Source organism: Halichoerus grypus, chromosome 14, assembly GCF_964656455.1.
Source record: "Halichoerus grypus chromosome 14, mHalGry1.hap1.1, whole genome shotgun sequence".
NCBI lineage: Eukaryota > Metazoa > Chordata > Mammalia > Carnivora > Phocidae > Halichoerus > Halichoerus grypus.
In genome coordinates, this window is record NC_135725.1 from 14,034,861 (window position 1) to 14,052,062 (window position 17,202).

At 40.4% G+C, this 17,202-nt stretch overlaps 2 protein-coding genes across 5 annotated transcripts in view; one reads left to right on the plus strand and one right to left on the minus strand.

The window, feature by feature from the left end:
* ABHD17B (abhydrolase domain containing 17B, depalmitoylase) overlaps positions 1-14,622 on the minus strand; it is a 50,956-nt gene extending 36,334 nt beyond the window's left edge. Inside the window, exons 1-2 of one of the 2 annotated variants that reach the window (XM_036080037.2) lie at positions 14,039-14,622; positions 12,947-13,024 (exon numbers count right to left, since the gene is read on the minus strand). The gene's annotated coding sequence lies outside the window, so the exon portion shown is untranslated. The remainder of the gene's footprint in view (positions 1-12,946; positions 13,025-14,038) is intronic. The other variant, XM_036080047.2, reaches the window with a different exon arrangement.
* Positions 14,623-14,664: 42 nt separating this feature from the next.
* The window catches only part of C14H9orf85 (chromosome 14 C9orf85 homolog), a 72,132-nt gene continuing 69,594 nt past the window's right edge, over positions 14,665-17,202 (plus strand). For all 3 annotated transcript variants that reach the window (XM_036080068.2, XM_078062198.1, XM_078062199.1), the window contains exon 1: positions 14,665-15,232. In XM_036080068.2, coding sequence (XP_035935961.1) covers positions 15,131-15,232 — 102 coding nt within the window. In that variant the 5' untranslated portion in view covers positions 14,665-15,130. The remainder of the gene's footprint in view (positions 15,233-17,202) is intronic.

Consider the following 17,202-nt stretch of genomic DNA (forward strand, 5'->3'; position numbering starts at 1 on the left):
CATTTAAAAGTAATTGTTTCTCTACATCAGTAACATATATAACTTTCTACTCTGCAAAATAAAGATAACCTTGATTTATTGGATGTTTTAGTTAATAAAAATTTTGCCTTATATTCTCCTTTTAAAGAGGCAAGTAGCAAAGAAACAAGTGAATATTGTAGACTTTTCCTGCTTTTTTTAGAGACAATTTCTAGACTAGGTGTGCAAAGTCTTTTAGTCAAAGCTGATAGAGAACAACATTTCTGAATCTTTATGCCAATCTTTATGCAACTGGAGAAGAGTAGAATGGAGAGAAGGGGAACAGTGGCTTGCAAAAAAGTGTGGGCAAATCTTTGATATCTGATTTGAGAAGAATCTGATAGCTAGTTTTTTGGTAGTCTACACATGTACTGTACCTCTGTTGTAAATACTTGTTTGGGATGAAGGAGAAAGCAAGCGTTAAAGATGGATAGTCCATTCATCCTTCCAAATGCCATTATCTGGGTTAGTAAATATCACCTTACATACTAGTGCTTCCAGGTATAATTTTATTTAAAATGAACTTTTATGCCCTTATGTGCCTCAATTTTAATGTGAGAAGACTGAAATATAAGAGCTGGAGCTTTTCCAGCAAGAATATTTTATTATACTGAATCCTCCCTCTCTTTTGTATCTGCCTGGATGTTTTTGGGCATCATATCCTATGTTCACATTATCTTTCTTTGTACAACTAGATATAGTTCTCTTCCTCTTCTTGCTCCTATAGAAAGAGAAGTCTGATTGTACATTCTATTAAGAGTATCAAGAATATAAAAAGTTTCTAAATATGACATTTCTAAAGAAAAAAAGGGAACCTGTGGGAACATTACTAAATACAAGTCAAAACAGTATCAAATAGCAGGAAGTTTACACTGACCTCAATATCTTAAAGTATAAATACAAGAGTTCAATTGAGAAGTCATTTAATTTCTATCATCCTTAATTATAGGTGAAAATACATACAATTCTCTTGATTTACTTAAGTTACTTTTCTATGCTTTTATTGTAGTTCCCAGCTTTTACAAATGAAAGAAATGACCAGGGTTATGTAGAGTAAGACAACAGAAGGAACTCAAAACGTGTGAACAAACAAATGGAAAATAGCTGAGGTTAAGTATGAATTTCTCCCATTCATAATGTTCTACACAGCTTACTAGGTGATAACCTGCTTAAAAACTCCTCTATGGCTGGCTTCCCTCTGCACTTGTAATAATCTAACTTCTCCACAAGTCCTTAAAGGCCTTGCAGGATCAGGCCTTTGCTTACCTTTCCAAATTTACCTTGATACGCTCTCCTTTCATCACTTATGGTTGTGGTCTCCCTCCCCATCTCCCATTTCCTTGAAAGCATGAAAGTGGTTTCCACTTCAGGGTTTGCACACTCTCTAATGACTTCTCATTATTCCAATCTCAAATGCCCCCTTTTCAGAGAGATCTCATGAACGTCAAATCTAAATTAGGTTATTCTTTTTTTTTTTTTTAAAGATTTTATTTGAGGGGAGCGTGGGTGGCTCAGTCGTTAAGCATCTGCCTTCGGCTCAGGTCATGATCCCCAGGGTCCTGGGATTGAGCCCCGCATCGGGCTCCCTGCTCCGAGGAAAGCCTGCTTCTCCCTCTCCCACTCTCCCTGCTGTGTTCTCTCTCTCGCTGTGTCTCTGTGTCAAATAAATAAATAAAATCTTAAAAAAAATTTTTTCTTTTTTTGAGAGAGAAAGTAGGAGAACACAAGCAGGGAGAGTGGCAGAGGGAGAGGGAGAAGAAGGAGCAGGGAGCCCCATGCGGGGCTTGATCCCAGGACCCCAGAATCATGACCTGAGCCAAAGTCAGACACTTAACCAACTGAGCCACCCAGGCACCCCTAAATTAGGTTATTATTTTTTACAGCTCCCAGTTCTTTTCCTTTACAGTTTAAAATTGTGATCCTTGCCACACACTCACCTGTGAGCTTACTTGATAAATACCAATTGTCTTTACTACCTATTGTCTTTACTATGTGGTCACTGACCATGTGTTTTCTTTAGCACTACATAGGAAGTACCTGATTAATAACAACCTAAGTGAAAGAGATTAAAGAAGAACTTACAGTTATACCTAAAGAACCGACAGAATATAAACTGAAATAATGCTAAATATAATCAAAAGAGATTTTGTTTTGGGATGCCTGGGTGGCTCATTCGGCTAAGCGCCTGCCTTCGGCTCAGGTCATGATCCCAGGGTCTGGGGATCAAGTCCCGCACTGGGCTCCTTGCTCAGCGGGAAGTGTGTTTCTCCCTCTGCCCACCATTCCCCCTGCTTGTGCTTGTGCTCACTCTCTCTCTCTGACAAATAAATATAATTAAAAAAAAAAAAAATTTTGTTTTGTTGTTTTGAACCAGGATTCACAACACTAATGTTTAATTTATGGCTTGAATCTTTTTGGAAACCATAATTATAAATTATATTTCTATTTACACTGCATTCTATGCATTAAAAAAACACCTTCTGATAGATTTAAAATCCTTAAGAGAGGCAGTTAAATAAACAGACCATTAAGTTGGGTATAATTACCACAAGTACAAATTAGTAATTAAAGATGTTTTACCTGGTTAATGCCCATTAACTGCAAAATAGCAAATCAATTTCCTGATCATAAAGCAATAACACTATATTTTTATTTGTCAACTAATACCATGAGTGTCCTTTGACAAGGTTGGAAAATCCTTTATTTAAAGGGTTATTTGATGGTTGGCCAAAAAGAAAAAAAGTTAAATGTTTCCCAACTGAATAATTTGGGAGGCCATTTTAAAGAGCCTAGTACTCGGGGCGCCTGGGTGGCTCAGTTGTTAAGCGTCTGCCTTCGGCTCAGGTCATGACCCCAGGGTCCTGGGATCGAGCCCCGCATCGGGCTCCCCGCTCGGCGGGAAGCCTGCTTCTCCCTCTCCCACTCCCCCTGCTTGTGTTCCCTCTCTCGCTCTCTCTCTGTCAAATAAATAAATAAAATCTTTAAAAAAAAAAAAAAAAGAGCCTAGTACTCATGAATTATTTTGAAGAGATAATTTTTCCTACGGGAAAAAATTGAACATTCTCTTATGTTTGAGGGCTTCTTTTGGGATAAAATGTGTGCCAATGAGAAGGATCTACATCTTGAAGCATTTTTAAGTGGTTCAGGCATTTAAAGATTTATTTATTAAGAGCAAAAGAGAGGAGGGAGGAAGGGCAGAGGAGGAGAAACTCAAGGAGACTCCCGGCTGAGCGCAGCCCAGGACCCTGTGAAAATGGTTCAGGCATTTAAAATAAATGATTTGCTCCTGTAATCCCCAGGTGCAGCACAGTGCAAAGGTAGCAATCAAATGCCCTAACACCACCTTAAAAGAAGCAAATTTGTCTTTGAAGGTGACTTGCTTTGCCATCTAGTTAGGGTAGTCAACTGCAGCTGCGAAGACCTCAGGTGGTGGAGGCCATCCTCACTCAAAAGTAAAGCTATCCAGTGACTGGAATACTCACATGCTAAAAAGTTCTTCCCTTTTCCACCTTTAGCATCAACATCAGGGAACATCAGCAAATGTCTTGCTAACCATCTCCATACCTTCAGGACTTGGGAGAGGAGAATGTTGGCAATAATGGCGGCTATAAGCCTCTGAACTTTGATTTTTTTCTGTATTACTCTCATCGCTTTCCAGTACCATCAAAGTAAGAAGCACAACTTCAGACTTAAAGAACATGGAGCCGAGCTCTGTTTTTCACGTTAGTAGGAACCCTAAAAAATGAGTTACACAAGGGCCCCTGGGTGGCGCAGTCGGTTAAGCCATCTGCCTTCGGCTCAGGTCATGATCCCAGGGTCCTGGGATTGAACCCGGCATAGCATAGGGCTCCCTGCTCAGCGGGGAGCCTGTTTAGCCCTCTCCCTCTGCCTGCCCCTCCTCTTGCTTGTGCTCTCTTTCTGTCTCTAGCAAAAAAATAAAATCTTAAAAAAAAAAAGAATTACACATGTGCTGATTTAAGATGTGCTGTTATAGTTGATTAGGCAATATTTATATTTCTATAAGCAAATAAGTTTATGCACACAGGAGAATATTCCCAAAAAGGGACAAGGTAAGGTAGTAAGCAATGGTATAATGTTAGAGCAATTTGATCTCCTATTTCTAAAAAGACTTGGGGGCATCTGGCTGGTTCGATTGGTGTAGCATGCAACTCTTTATCTCAGGGTTGTAAATTCAAGCCCCACATTGGGTGTAGACATTACTTAAAAAAAAAAAAAAAAAAAAGACATTTGGATTTACAATGGCTTTCAGCAATTGAAAAAATAAACCATAATAAAAAAAACCCACAAGTAGCTAATAAGTTAACAAAAGGAAATAGTTCAGGAATTAATGCTATATATTTTTCAGTTTCTTCAGTTTATCAGTCATTTTATTAATTTCTTAGAGGTTTAGTAATGAGAACCCTCAGAAATCAATTTGCAGCAAAACAAAATATGAGTTTCTAGCAAGGGGGGAAAACACAATACTTAGTTTTTTTGAACATAAATGTTTAGCTGTAACAATTGAAGTAACAATGTACTATATTTTTGTGTATAAAATTCTCATTTCAAGAGTCTTTTGGAAAGCATGGTTTGAGGACTGGTACTGGTTGTTGATAAAGTTATTCTTTGGGAAAATGAGAAAAGCTACGGACAAGAGTAGTAGGCTTAATGATTTCAAAGGTTTGCCTTCTATTTGTTTGGACATTATGTCCTTTCTATTTTTTTCTTTTTGTGAAAAAGAAAACATGTAAAAAATTTAAAAAATTGTAATAGGCACTAAGTTTAAAAATATTTTTTGAAGTGATTTCACTGGGCAAAACTTAAATTAGAAGCCTCTTATTGTTTTCCCCTTTTTGGGGGAATTCGGCAAAAAAGTTTTAGTACTAAGCTCTGGAACTAGACATAAATGCAGTCAAATCACAGCTGAGTTACCTTCTAGATGCGTGGCTTTAGACAACTTACTTCTCTGAGCCTCAATTTTTCTATCTGTAAACTTTGCAGAGTTGCTAGGAACATTAAATGAGGCAACATCTAAATTCCTGGCATACTAGGTTCAGAAAAAGATGTTCTTTTACTTGGGAACAGGCAGGCACATATTTGATAATCTCTTTCTGAACGCTGGAAATCAATTCATTGAATCCTGATTGCCTTTTCACTCCTTTAAAGTCTCCCTCCCTCATGACCAATCCCTCCAACACATATTCTAGATTGTTCCAATGCCTCTAGCATCTTCAGAGGCCCTGCCTAATCAATTACCCTGTTTCCCATATCCTTACAGCCTCTCCTGCTCTACTGGCTCATATTTTCTGTTTATTAAACATATTCAAGACTCTCCTCTTTTAAAAAAAGTGGGTGTATTTATATCTAGATTCGAATTACCATCTCGGAGTGTCCTTCAGAAACAAACCTTTTTTTTTTTTTTAAAGATTTTATTTAGTTGACAGAGAGAGACACAGCGAGAGAGGGAACACAAGCAGGGGGAGTGGGAGAGGGAGAAGCAGGCTCCCTGCTGAGCAGGGAGCCCGATGCGGGGCTTGATCCCAGGACCCTGAGATCATGACCTGAGCCGAAGACACACGCTTAACGACTGAGCCACCCAGGCGCCCCAGAAACAAATCTTTTTATTCTCACTTCCCACTCTTCCACAAGAGGTCCCAAATGAATTGTGATCTAACATTTATCATAAAACTGTTGACCCATTTAAGAGTACCAATAATCTCTTAAAATTTCAAAGTGCAGGGGCATCTGGGTGGCTCAGTAGGTTAAACGTCTGCTTTCAGCTCAGGTCATGATCCCAGAATCCTGGGATCGAGCCCCGAGTCGGGCTCCCCGCTCAGCTGGTGGTCTGCTTCTCCCTCTCCTTCTGCCCCTCACCCTACTCATGCATGCGCTCTTGAGCACCCTCTCTCTCCCTAATAGATAAATAAAATCTTAAAAATTTTTTTTTCCAAAGTGCACTGGGTACTTAGTCTTCAATTTACACAATCACTTTGTGGCATTAAACACCACTGTCCTTTCCTTCCTTCTTGAAACTAACTTCCAATCTTGGTTTTTCTGGTGACCTCTTCAAAGGTTTTATTATTACTTTTACAGACTGACCTTTTGTCTTCCTCTTCTGTTTAACTCACCTAAACCCATGGATTTAACTACTACTTCCCTCTTTTGTTTTCCAGTCTTTTGATCTCAACTGTACCCATAGCTTTAACTACCTCTTACATACAACAAGGCCTAAATCTAAAAACAAATCTCTAGCACAGACTTCTCCCGTAAGCTACAGACCCTATCTCCAACTGTATTCCCACTCTCCTCCCTTTTCCTCTTTATTCCTCTCAATCAAGGCCTGTTTCCTATGTAGCACTCTCCACTCCCTCAGCCACATCTTTGCTCAACCACTTTTTATTTAACATTATAAACCACTCAGTAATATCTATCACTCTTCTAATCCACACTCTACACTGCTGCCAGGTGATGTCACTTTCCCATTTAAATCTTTCAATGGGCCTTACCGTCCCCTTGAATAAATTAAATACTTTAGTATGTCATACATGATCCCCTCACCCTCTCTGCTTCCCAGTCTCTAGCCTTATTTCTGAGCACTTCCCTATTCATTCATTCTACTGAACATACTATTCTTCAATGAGAGACCTATTCTTTCTTCCGTCTATGCCTTTGTGCATTCTGTTCCTTCTCCATTGGTTAAATTCCCTCCCCAACTCAATCACTTCTTCTACAAATAAATTAAACAACTTTTACTGTTTTTTTTAAGCCCTTTATTTAAGTTTTACTTCTTTCTGTACGAGGAAAAAATCTCCCTGAAGAATGCTCATGCTGACAGATTTAATCTCTTCAATGAAATTTTTTAAATATCAAATCATGAAGCAAAATGTCTTCCTTATGAATTCTAACAAAAAAATTGAAAACAATTACCCTAGAGGATTTATCTGCATGTCCTTAATGTATAATTTTAAGAAGTTCCCCTCACTCTTACTAACTTTACTGCCCTAAATCTTTATTAATACAAGTGTCGTTAGGGTCTTTTAAAAAGCTCTGAACAAAATGTAACCCAGTGTTTCAGTTATAAGCTTGCCAAAACCAGTTACCGAATAGCATTATTTTCTTGGTAATAACTGATGTGCGAAGAATAATTTTTACTGGGGCGCCTGGGTGGCTCAGTCGTTAAGTGCCTGCCTTCGGCTCAGGTCATGATCCCAGGGTCCTGGGATCGAGCCCCGCATCAGGCTCCCTGCTCAGCGGGAAGCCTGCTTCTCCCTCTCCCACTCCCCCTGCTTGTGTTCTGCTCTCTCTCTCTCTCTGTCAAATAAATAAAATCTTTAAAAAAAAAAGAATAATTTTTACTTTTGGGGTTGGGATTGGCTAAGCTAGAAAGTAAAAAATTAAAATATCTAGGTCACAGTTCGTAGATGGCATGTTTGGGAAAAGTTTATTAGAGGGATTATTTCAATTGATTTTTAATTTTATTTATTTTTTTAAGATTTTATTTGTTTATTTGAGAGAGAGAGAGATAGGGACAAAGAGCACAAGCTGGGAGGAGAGGGAGAAGCAGGCTCCCCGCTGGGCAGGGAGCCGGATGCGGGACCCTATCCCAGGACCCCGGGACCATGACCTGAGTCGAAGGCAGCTGCTTAACTGACTGAGCCACCCAGGGGCCCCTCAATTGATTTTAATTTTAAAAACACATTTAAGAACAATCTAAATTCAGAAGCCAAACAAGTTTACTGCAATTGATAAAATGATAATGTCTTCTATTTTTGTTCCCGGAGGCACTCTTGCTCTACTTTGGGTTTGTTGAGGTTATAACGCAGATTTGCTTACACCAAATTAATGAGGTTATTTCAACCCTCTTTTTTTCTTTACCCCGACCTACACTAAGCATATACTTATTTTCTTAATCCTATTCTTCTAATGTGACTACATCTTAAAAATAAATGTTTAATAATCCAAGACAACCATAACGCTTGAATTTCTTCAGCAGTATGTATTTTTAAAAGTGAAGACCTCTAACACTACTGCCAATTCTAATACTACCTCCTTAGATACTATGAGAAGCTTCATGGGGGAAAACGGAAAATAAAGTCATAACTAAAATATTATTTGTGTCACAATGATTTTTGAAAGGCCACACAATCTAACAATATAACATAAGCTACATGTCTTTGCTTTTATACTTTAGAAAGTAAATTTTAGCAGTACTGCAGAAAGGGAAAAAAAAGGAGCACAGGGAAAAATATAGCCAAATGTAATCAGATTTCATCCAAATTCTCCTTGACTTTCTGTGTCACTTTATACCATTTAGCAGCTCCAATTCATTCCAAGTGCAAGATGATACATATCCACTGCCTCCATAAGAAAGATGGTGTATGGTCACCAATGAGGTAATGCCTGTAATATATTTTGAAGCTCTAGCACAAAGACACCTTAAATACAAAACACTTTCTCAACAAATCTGAGGATTTTCACATAAAAAAAAAAAGGGTTAAAGATAGTTTACAAATGAATCTGTTAATAAAATATAACACTGACTGGTTCTTTTCATTAGTATTTCAGAAGAGGTGGGATAAAACTTATCAACTGGTGACACAGATAATTACACTGTGATAAACGCTATGAAAATACAGAGTGCCACATGAGAACTAGGTGGGGGTAGGAGGTGTTTTCACTTGTTATCTCCTTTAATCTTAATAATACTTTTCTCAGGTTACCATCCTTTAATACTTCAGGAAATCAAGGCTTCAGGTTTAACTCAGTTAATTTGTCCAAGTTCACACAACTTATTAAATGAGAGAGCAAGGGATACACGTTTAACTTAAAGACTATGTCAACTCTTTCAAGACTCTGTTAATATCTGCATGGCTAGTGTCTTCGATGCTCATTCTCCCTTTCTCAGTGACGTTTACCCTAACCACACTATTTGATAGGTCAAACTGCCTCTTTTGATTCCCTCCTACCCTTCACTACTTTTTCTTTAGAAGTATTGATCACTTTCTAAATATTAGATATTTTTAAAATTTTGCATATTGTCTGTGGTCCTCTGCTAGGTGGCAAGCTCTAGGAAACTAGGGATCTTTGCTTGTTTACAGATGTACCCCCCAAAAATCTAAAATAGTAACTGACACAAAGTCAACACTGACCCAATTTTCCTTTACCACTTTTCACCTTTAACTGTATGTATAAAGAACTTGTGTAACCATTCTCCCTTTTAATTCTAGGGAAAACAAAACAGAACCTATTTCTGAGACAAATTAACATCAAAGTAATATCTGAATTTAGTCTAAAACTCTGTTTAAAAATTAGGGTCATAATAACCATTAAAAAATTCTAGCCAGAATAAAAAGTGATGAAGACACATGTTAAACAAACCGAAATGTGAAGGATGCAAATGACTATGAAAGATCAATACTTAATACAACTTCAGGATAGAAAAGACTTCCTTTAAAGAGAAAAAGCACAATCATAAAGCAGAGTTGCGCAGCGGAAGCGTGCTGGGCCCATAAAATACATTTGACCAGGAGCACCTGGCTAGCTCAGTCAGTAGAGCATGCGACTCTTGATCTTGGGGTTATAAGTTCAAGCCCCACCTGGGTGTAGAGATTACTTAAATCTTAAAAAAAAAAAAAAAAGAAAGAAAGAAAAAAATATATTTGACTTTAAAACTAAGAACTTTAAGTCATAAAAAGGCACCATATTTAAAGTGAAAAGACATGCTAAAGACTAGAAGATATTTGTAAAGGCTACCAAGCATTGCTATCCAGCGTACATAAAAAGCATTTACAAATCAGTAAGATAAACAATCCCATTAAAACAACAACAACAATAAGCAATTCACAAAAAAGGAATATGAATGCCCAGAAATATAAATGTAAGTGTTCTCAACTACAAGACTAACTGGGGACATGCAAATAAAAATTCCAATGAGGTACCACACTTCACATACTCCTCAGCATGGCAAGCCTTAAGAAGTCTAACAAAGTATTTGAAAAGTGGGAAAATAGATCCCCTCGTCCATTACTGAAACACTTGAGAGTAAATAAGCTCAGATATTTATAAACAGGACTTAACACAAAGTATATTTGTATTGATTTTTTTTTTTAAGATTTCGTTTTTATTCATTTGAGAGAGAGACACAGACAGAGCATAAGCAGGGGGAGAGGTAGAGGGAGAGGGAGAAGCAGACTCCCTGCTGAGCAGGGAGCACGGTGAGGGACTCAATCCCCACCTGAGCGGAAGGCAGACGCTTAACCGACTGAGCCACCCAGGCACCCTGTATTGCTTTAATATAGATGAAGATTTTAAAGAACGCAACCACTGTGTAAAGAGAGAAGACTGCATTTTTTTTTTGTCCAAACTTTACTGAAAATAGTTTATTTCAGAAACTCATTTATCAACAACAGTGCCACCATCGGTGTTTGAACAGCCAATTCAACACACCTGTTTTAATTTGCAACAGTAGGGGTGCCTGAGGGCTCAGTGGGGTAAGCGTCTGCCTTTGGCTTAGATCATGATCTCGGGGTCCTGGGATCTAGCCTGCTCAGCAGGAAGTCGGCTTCTCCCTCTCCTGCACAACTCCCCCCAACTTGTGCGCGTGCACTCTTGCACTCTCTCTCTAATGAATACATAAAATCTTAAATAATAATAATAATTTGCACCAGTAGCTTACCCTATTCATGGTGATACTAAACACTGGTGCAAAGTATTTGACTTCTGTTTCTTCCAGCAGTGCTTCTTGGATTTTAATGTGCACACAAATCACCTGGGAGTCTTCTTAAAATTCAGCATGAGTCAGTAGGGCAGGTCCTGAGATTCTGATTTCTAACAAGCTCCCTGAATTCTGATTTTACTAGTCTACTATCACACTTAGCAAGATTAGAGTGTGGTTTGGTCTGAGCATCTACACAGTGAAATATATTAGTTATAAGTTCTTATATTTTAGTAAGAGCATTACTTTAAAATACAATGTAAATTTAAGTTTTAATTTTATTTGAATTTCATTTTAGGGCAGAATTGGAAAAGTTATAAAATACTTCTATAAAAATGGGACATAGGCTCAAGAACCACTGCCCTAGAGGAAGTCTTGTACATTACCTAAGTAAACATATACAAGAAAATTCCCCACAGTGTTTTAATAAGCAACTGGAAAAAACTAAAATGATCAACAGAAATCTGATAGTCACATAATGGAACACATACCATTATCGCAGTAAAAATAAACTAGAATTACCTGAATAAACATAGATAAATCTTGGCAAATAGAGTTTAGAAAGCAGGCTACAGATACAAACATATTTAAATAATCTTAAAATAAAGAAAAACTATATAATGTTCAAGGACATAAAGGCATGTAGTTAGGTATAAACACATGGATAGGAAGGATGCATTCTATTTTTTTTGGTTAGTGGCTGGGAGTAGGGGAAAGAGGAAGTAGGATTTCAGAGGGGTTTTCGAAGTACAAAGGAAGCTTCATTTTGTTTTGTAGTTTTATTTCTTCAATTGAGTAATGGGTGCATGAATATTCATTATATTGTATGTTGCCAATACTTATATTGTTCTCATTTCATCTGAATTGGCAAAAACTGTTGGGTCCAAACAGCTGTTTGGAAAACACTGCTCCAAAGCAAAGGATTCAGGACTAGAAGTCAGAAAACCCAGGTTCTGTTTCTTACAAATTATGTAGCTTTAGGCAATTCAAAGAATTAACTTCTCTGGGCTTTATTTTATCTGTAAAAATGTCATAAAACATCACTTTTCCTCCCCAACTCACAAGGCTAGGGTTGAGAGGCATAACATAGGGCAATACATATATGACAATTTGTTAACAGGGTAGGAAAGGTAGAAGTAAGTTTTGAGAATTAAGAACAAAAACTTGGATATACTAGAAATAAAATCTACCAGTAAAGAAACCAACCAAGCCAATTCGTCACTCTATTTTCTCATCATCACTCATTCTGAGGATATTGACACCAATCTTAACATGGAGGAAATTCTGAGTTATCAATTCTTAGATGATGGCATATAGGATAGGCATTCTCCCTATTATAACTATATTTCCTTAGGCTAATTCTTCACCAAGGAATTGAAATTCATAATACCAAAATAAGAGATTTGCATCGAAAAGTACTCTTATTAATAAACTAAATCAATGTCACATAATCAAAGTAACTGTTGGTTCTCACTGCCCTTTCTATAAAACGTGCAGGTAACACATTTTATTGGCCCTATATTACAGATGGAGAAACTGACTCAGATTGCTTGAGTTTGTAGACCAATTCAGTGACAGAACTTGGGACACTAATTGCTTAGTTGTTCTGTGCTCATAAAGTTATCAAAGACATTATTTTGCCATGATGTTTTATGATAATTTTGTTTGTCACAGGAAACAAATTCTTTGTCAGATATCATTTCATACATATTTCAAAATGGGCAAAGATACTCAAGGAAACAAGCCACTTACCAACTACAGTCCTGCACAGCACCGGACAAAATTAAAACTGCCTAGCCTGCTAAAAATCTAATCCTATCCTTCCCAATTAACCTTATTAATACTAGAGCAGGAGAAAAGAGAGGTCAAAATATGGGTGAGGGTGCTATTCATTTGCTCACGGACCTCAAATAATACAGCAATTACCGCACAACAGGCATTTTATTTCTTTTATTAAGTTGAAACATGGCTCTCTCCTGTTCTTTAAGCCACCACCTCTACTCTCACAAAAATTAACCAACAAGAGTTGGGCAGCCCCTAGTAAGAACACTGGTAATTACGATTATTAAAATCTTGGTTACGATTAGATACTAGGTATGTTACACAAATGAGTTTATGCCATCAAAATATGAAGAGACAAACTATGGAGAAAAGTTCATTTTACTCTAAGTTTTCCTGTTAATGTAAACAGATACACGCTATCACAACATGTACCTGACTTTTTACTCAGGCTCATTAGGCAGTTCCAAATGCTGACACAAGATCTCCAAAATTCTTTTTATGTATTGGAGCCTTAAAAAAAAAAAAAATCAATGAATCATCTTGCAGATGAGGTATTATATGCACATATATTACGAAGTATATTAAACAGAAAACATCTTTCCATAAACAGCCAAAATTTAAAGATCACTCTCTCTGTATTCCGTTATTCATCTTTTTGCTTATCAAGCCCACCTCACGTAGACTTCTATCAAAGCATCGTTTAAAAAAAAAACAACCCAAAACTGTGTCTGGCACTGGCAGAAATCTCCCCAAGGATCAAAGCTCTGAACTTTTTTTTTTTAACAAAAAGCCGAGGTTAAACTCACTTTTCTTTGCCGGGGCGGGGGGGGGGGGGGGGCTTCACAACGATACATCCAAACTCGACAGAACTTTCGTTTCAGGGTTAAAAAAAATTTCCAAACAAAACCTCTCATTTTCCAACTCAAAAGCAGTTACCGAGGAGCCCAATCTAGGGTTCGGAAACAGGTTAAGATGCAAGTTGAGGCACCCAGAGAAAAGAACCCTAAGACGGCCCTCCGGGAGCACAAATCATCGAGGACGGGGCCGACTCGATCTCAGATCGAGGCTGGCACACACGAGGACACTCAGGAGAAAGCTTTCGGGCATCGCCAACCTCACAGGGAGCCAGGGAGGAGAATGTGAAGCTCACCCCATCTTTCTGTCCACGGGGAGAAAAGCAAAACAAGTGAAACGAGACCCTTCTGCGCCAGGAGGACCTAAGACCTTTCTCAGTCCGGCTTTCCGTCTCTCCCGCCCCCAGACTCCCGTAGCCCTCGCTCGCAGGGGCTCTCCTACCTCTCCCCTTCACGGAACCACCAGAGAAACCAAAACCAGACCCGATCCGAAGCGGCCTCCCCGCTTTTCGCCGCCGCCGAGAGGGATCCCGGTCGCCAACAACAAAGACGCCTCCCGTTCCCCTCCCCCTTCCCGGCCCGGGTTCGTCCCTCCCGCGCTGCGGCTCCGGGCCTACCGCCCCCTCCCCGAGCCCGGCCGCAGCGCCCGGCCCGCCGCGGCCCCACGCACCTGCACCTCAGGGGCCGCGGCCAAGGTGTCGGGAAGAAAGGGCCGGGAGATAGCCTTTGCCGACGCGCTGTCCTCCACAAGGTGCGACCCACGTTGCTGCTGCCGCCGCCGCCGCCGCCGGACTCTCCCGGCCTGCGGGCGGGCGCGGCCGAGGAGGGGGGACGAGGGCTGCAGCCCCCGGCGCCGGGACGAGGAAGGACGGCGGCGCCCGAGGGGGCCGGCTCGCGCTCTCGAGTCTCGCCTCGCGCCGGCCCTGCTCCTCCACACGGGCTCGCGTTCTGCTGACTAACGGCCCCGGCGCGAGGCTCTGGAGCGGCCGCCGCCGTCGGCTGCTCTCGGGCCTCACGTCCCGCGCGGCCGTGGTCGCAGCCGCCGCCGCCGCCACCTCCCTTTCTGGCACTGCAGACACCACCCAGACCCAGCCAGGTCTTTCTTCTCTTTAATCTTCCTTTCTTTGCTCCTCCTCAGCCTGCCACCGCGGGGCTAGCTCTGGTGGCGGGAGGAAGGCTGGAGGGGAACCGAGGGGGCGAGCAAAATCCTCGCTAAGGCAGGAGTTGGTCACTGACTGGAGGAAGATGCCAAGCTGACCCGGGCTCCAGCCTGCGAGCGGGCCGGGGGAGGGACGCAGCGCAGCTTAGCCGGACTTCAACCAATCACAAGACGCCCAGCGGAGTCGGGCGCCTGGAGAGGCTGAGCTGAGTCGGCAGGAGGCGGGGATTGCGGAAAAGAAGAACCAATCAAAGCAAAGGTTCCTTGCCTCTCCGCCTTGATGGACTGCCACGTTCGGACCAATGGGGGAATTCTCGCTTCGAAGGAAGCGGGATTTAGACGCCGGGATTGAGAGAGAGGCTGCGCGGAGGGGGATGGGTCGAGACTGGGCCGCGTGGAAGAACACTGAGGGTTTTGACTGACCAGAGGGAGTCCTTTGACCTCCTCGATGAGTCACGTGGGCCTACGGGGGCGGGGGCGGAAAGGCTGGATAAGTTCCTTCCGGGTCAGTGACAGAAGCGTGGACTCCGTGGGATAGTTCCTGCCGTGTTGGTTTTCCTCGCGTCTTCCTTGTACCAGCGCGAGGTGATTGTGGTTTCCACGATGAGCTCCCAGAAAGGGAATGTGGCTCGTTCCAGGCCTCAGAGGCACCAGAATACGTTTAGCTTCAAAAATGACAAGTTTGATAAGAGTGTTCAGACCAAGGTAGGAACCTGCCTGTTGCACCAAATCTGACTCTAGGAAGGAATGGTTCAGTGAAGGGGAGAGAGGAAATGAGGGGAGTTGGGAGAGAGCGATTGTGGACCGCAGCCCAGAGTTAGTTTTGGCTGCAATGCAGCCTTTTCTAAAATGATATTCCCACGCCCTTTCTTTGACCTGGACGTGTTATCGCCTCATAAATATATTTGGCGGTCAACATTTAACCAATTACATAGAGTGAACGGGACCCTCATCAAAACCTAAAATGCAAATGGAGAACTGAGCTGTTGAACGGTTCCCATCTGGATCACATATTTGCAGTAGGAAACGAGGATTATGGCACGAGTGTCTCTCAAAGTTTGCACCAAGTTTATGCAGCCACTATTTCTTTGTGGGAACTACAAGCCCATAGGTTTGTAGGGAGGATGTGAAGAGCTCTTAGCCCCAGTGTCCTCACTAACATAACTGTCTCTTTTGTAAGATTGTTTTGAGGATCAAATTATTTGGCTAATGTAAAAATTCTTGTTTTGTTGGTTATAAGTCATTTACTTCTTTAGGAGGGTTTCTGTGACCTGGAAGAAAATTCAGACTTTTGTTGTGAGGCTAAACTAAATGACGTCTGCTTTGGTCTGGATCATAATTGTCCATTAGGTGATTAATTTCTCAACATTGAATAAGAAAGCAAACTGTTTATGGTAATCTATGATCTCCTTTTTTTTTCTCTGTCTTCACTTACCTTCTAGATATTTAATGAGCACCCTCCATGTACAAAACCCTATGTTCCTGTGTTTGCAGTGTTAAAAAGAGTAGAGCTTATATTCTTCTGGGTCATTGGATAACAAGCAAGCACAAAGATACATAATTACAAATTACGATAAACTCGAAGTGCAAGATAGCTCAGTGAGGAAGGGTAAGGAGGGATATTTTCAACTGGGTGCTCAGAGGACCTCTCCTTTCCCTTATTTAGGCTCACATTCAGAAAGAAAACCTGCAGCAGCATTTGGGAAGACGTTCCCACGTTTGTGCTCGTTAATAGGTAAACCAGGATAAAAAGCTGTGCTATTCCAAATAGATGCCTGTCTTGTCCTGTATTTTTGCTTTGAGCTTTTGCACAAGCATTTAATTCTGATTGGTTTTCATCAGATGGTAAAAAGCAGTTTTAATAAATGTTTAGCTACAATGTAGCTTCCTCTACCTCTTGTAGTTGTAAGTATAAGACTTCTTGAACTTGTACTTCTTGTACTTTTCATTGTTCATTTTCTTGGTGTTCTCTAACAACCATGTCATTACCCTCTGAAATCTTTTCATGAATCTCAAATTCATTCACAAAGTTTCATTTTATAACTTTTATCATCAGTTTCTTTGCATCTTTTAAATCCTGAGGTAGTCTCATTTGTCCATTGGTAGAATGAGCAGGTGTTTTGTTATTGGAGAATCTGACCAAAACAGCAAGAAATATTTTACTGAGGGAAGATCAGGTTGATCATCTTTCTAATGGAGGAGTAATAATTGGCTCTGTTCATAGCAAATTCTTGAACCAGCTATGTGCAGCTATCTAAAGCCAAGATTTTGTCTGACCCCATCTTCATTCCTATGCTTTATACCAGAAAGCTGTTTGATTCAGTGCCATCCAACAAAGGAGTGGTGAGAGTGCATGGTTCTCTAACTCTCCTTAAAAGACTGTAGTGACAATTGCCTATTTGTACCTCATGAGTTTGTGGGAGTCCTGCATGATAGTAACCCTTTTCTGCCAACCAGTTGGATAATGATAGATGTTCTATTGGGAAGTTTGTCTAAGTAAAGCACCCATTCTCAAAAGGACACAGGTGATAGCTGTCTTCATATGTTTGAATATACTCCAGAAGAAGAGAGAAGCTTATTCTGTAGCCTTCCAAATGGCTAAACTTGAACCAAAAGGTTAAAGTTACAGAGAGATTTCAGTTGAATATAAGGGAGTTGTCTAATAGAAGCATGCA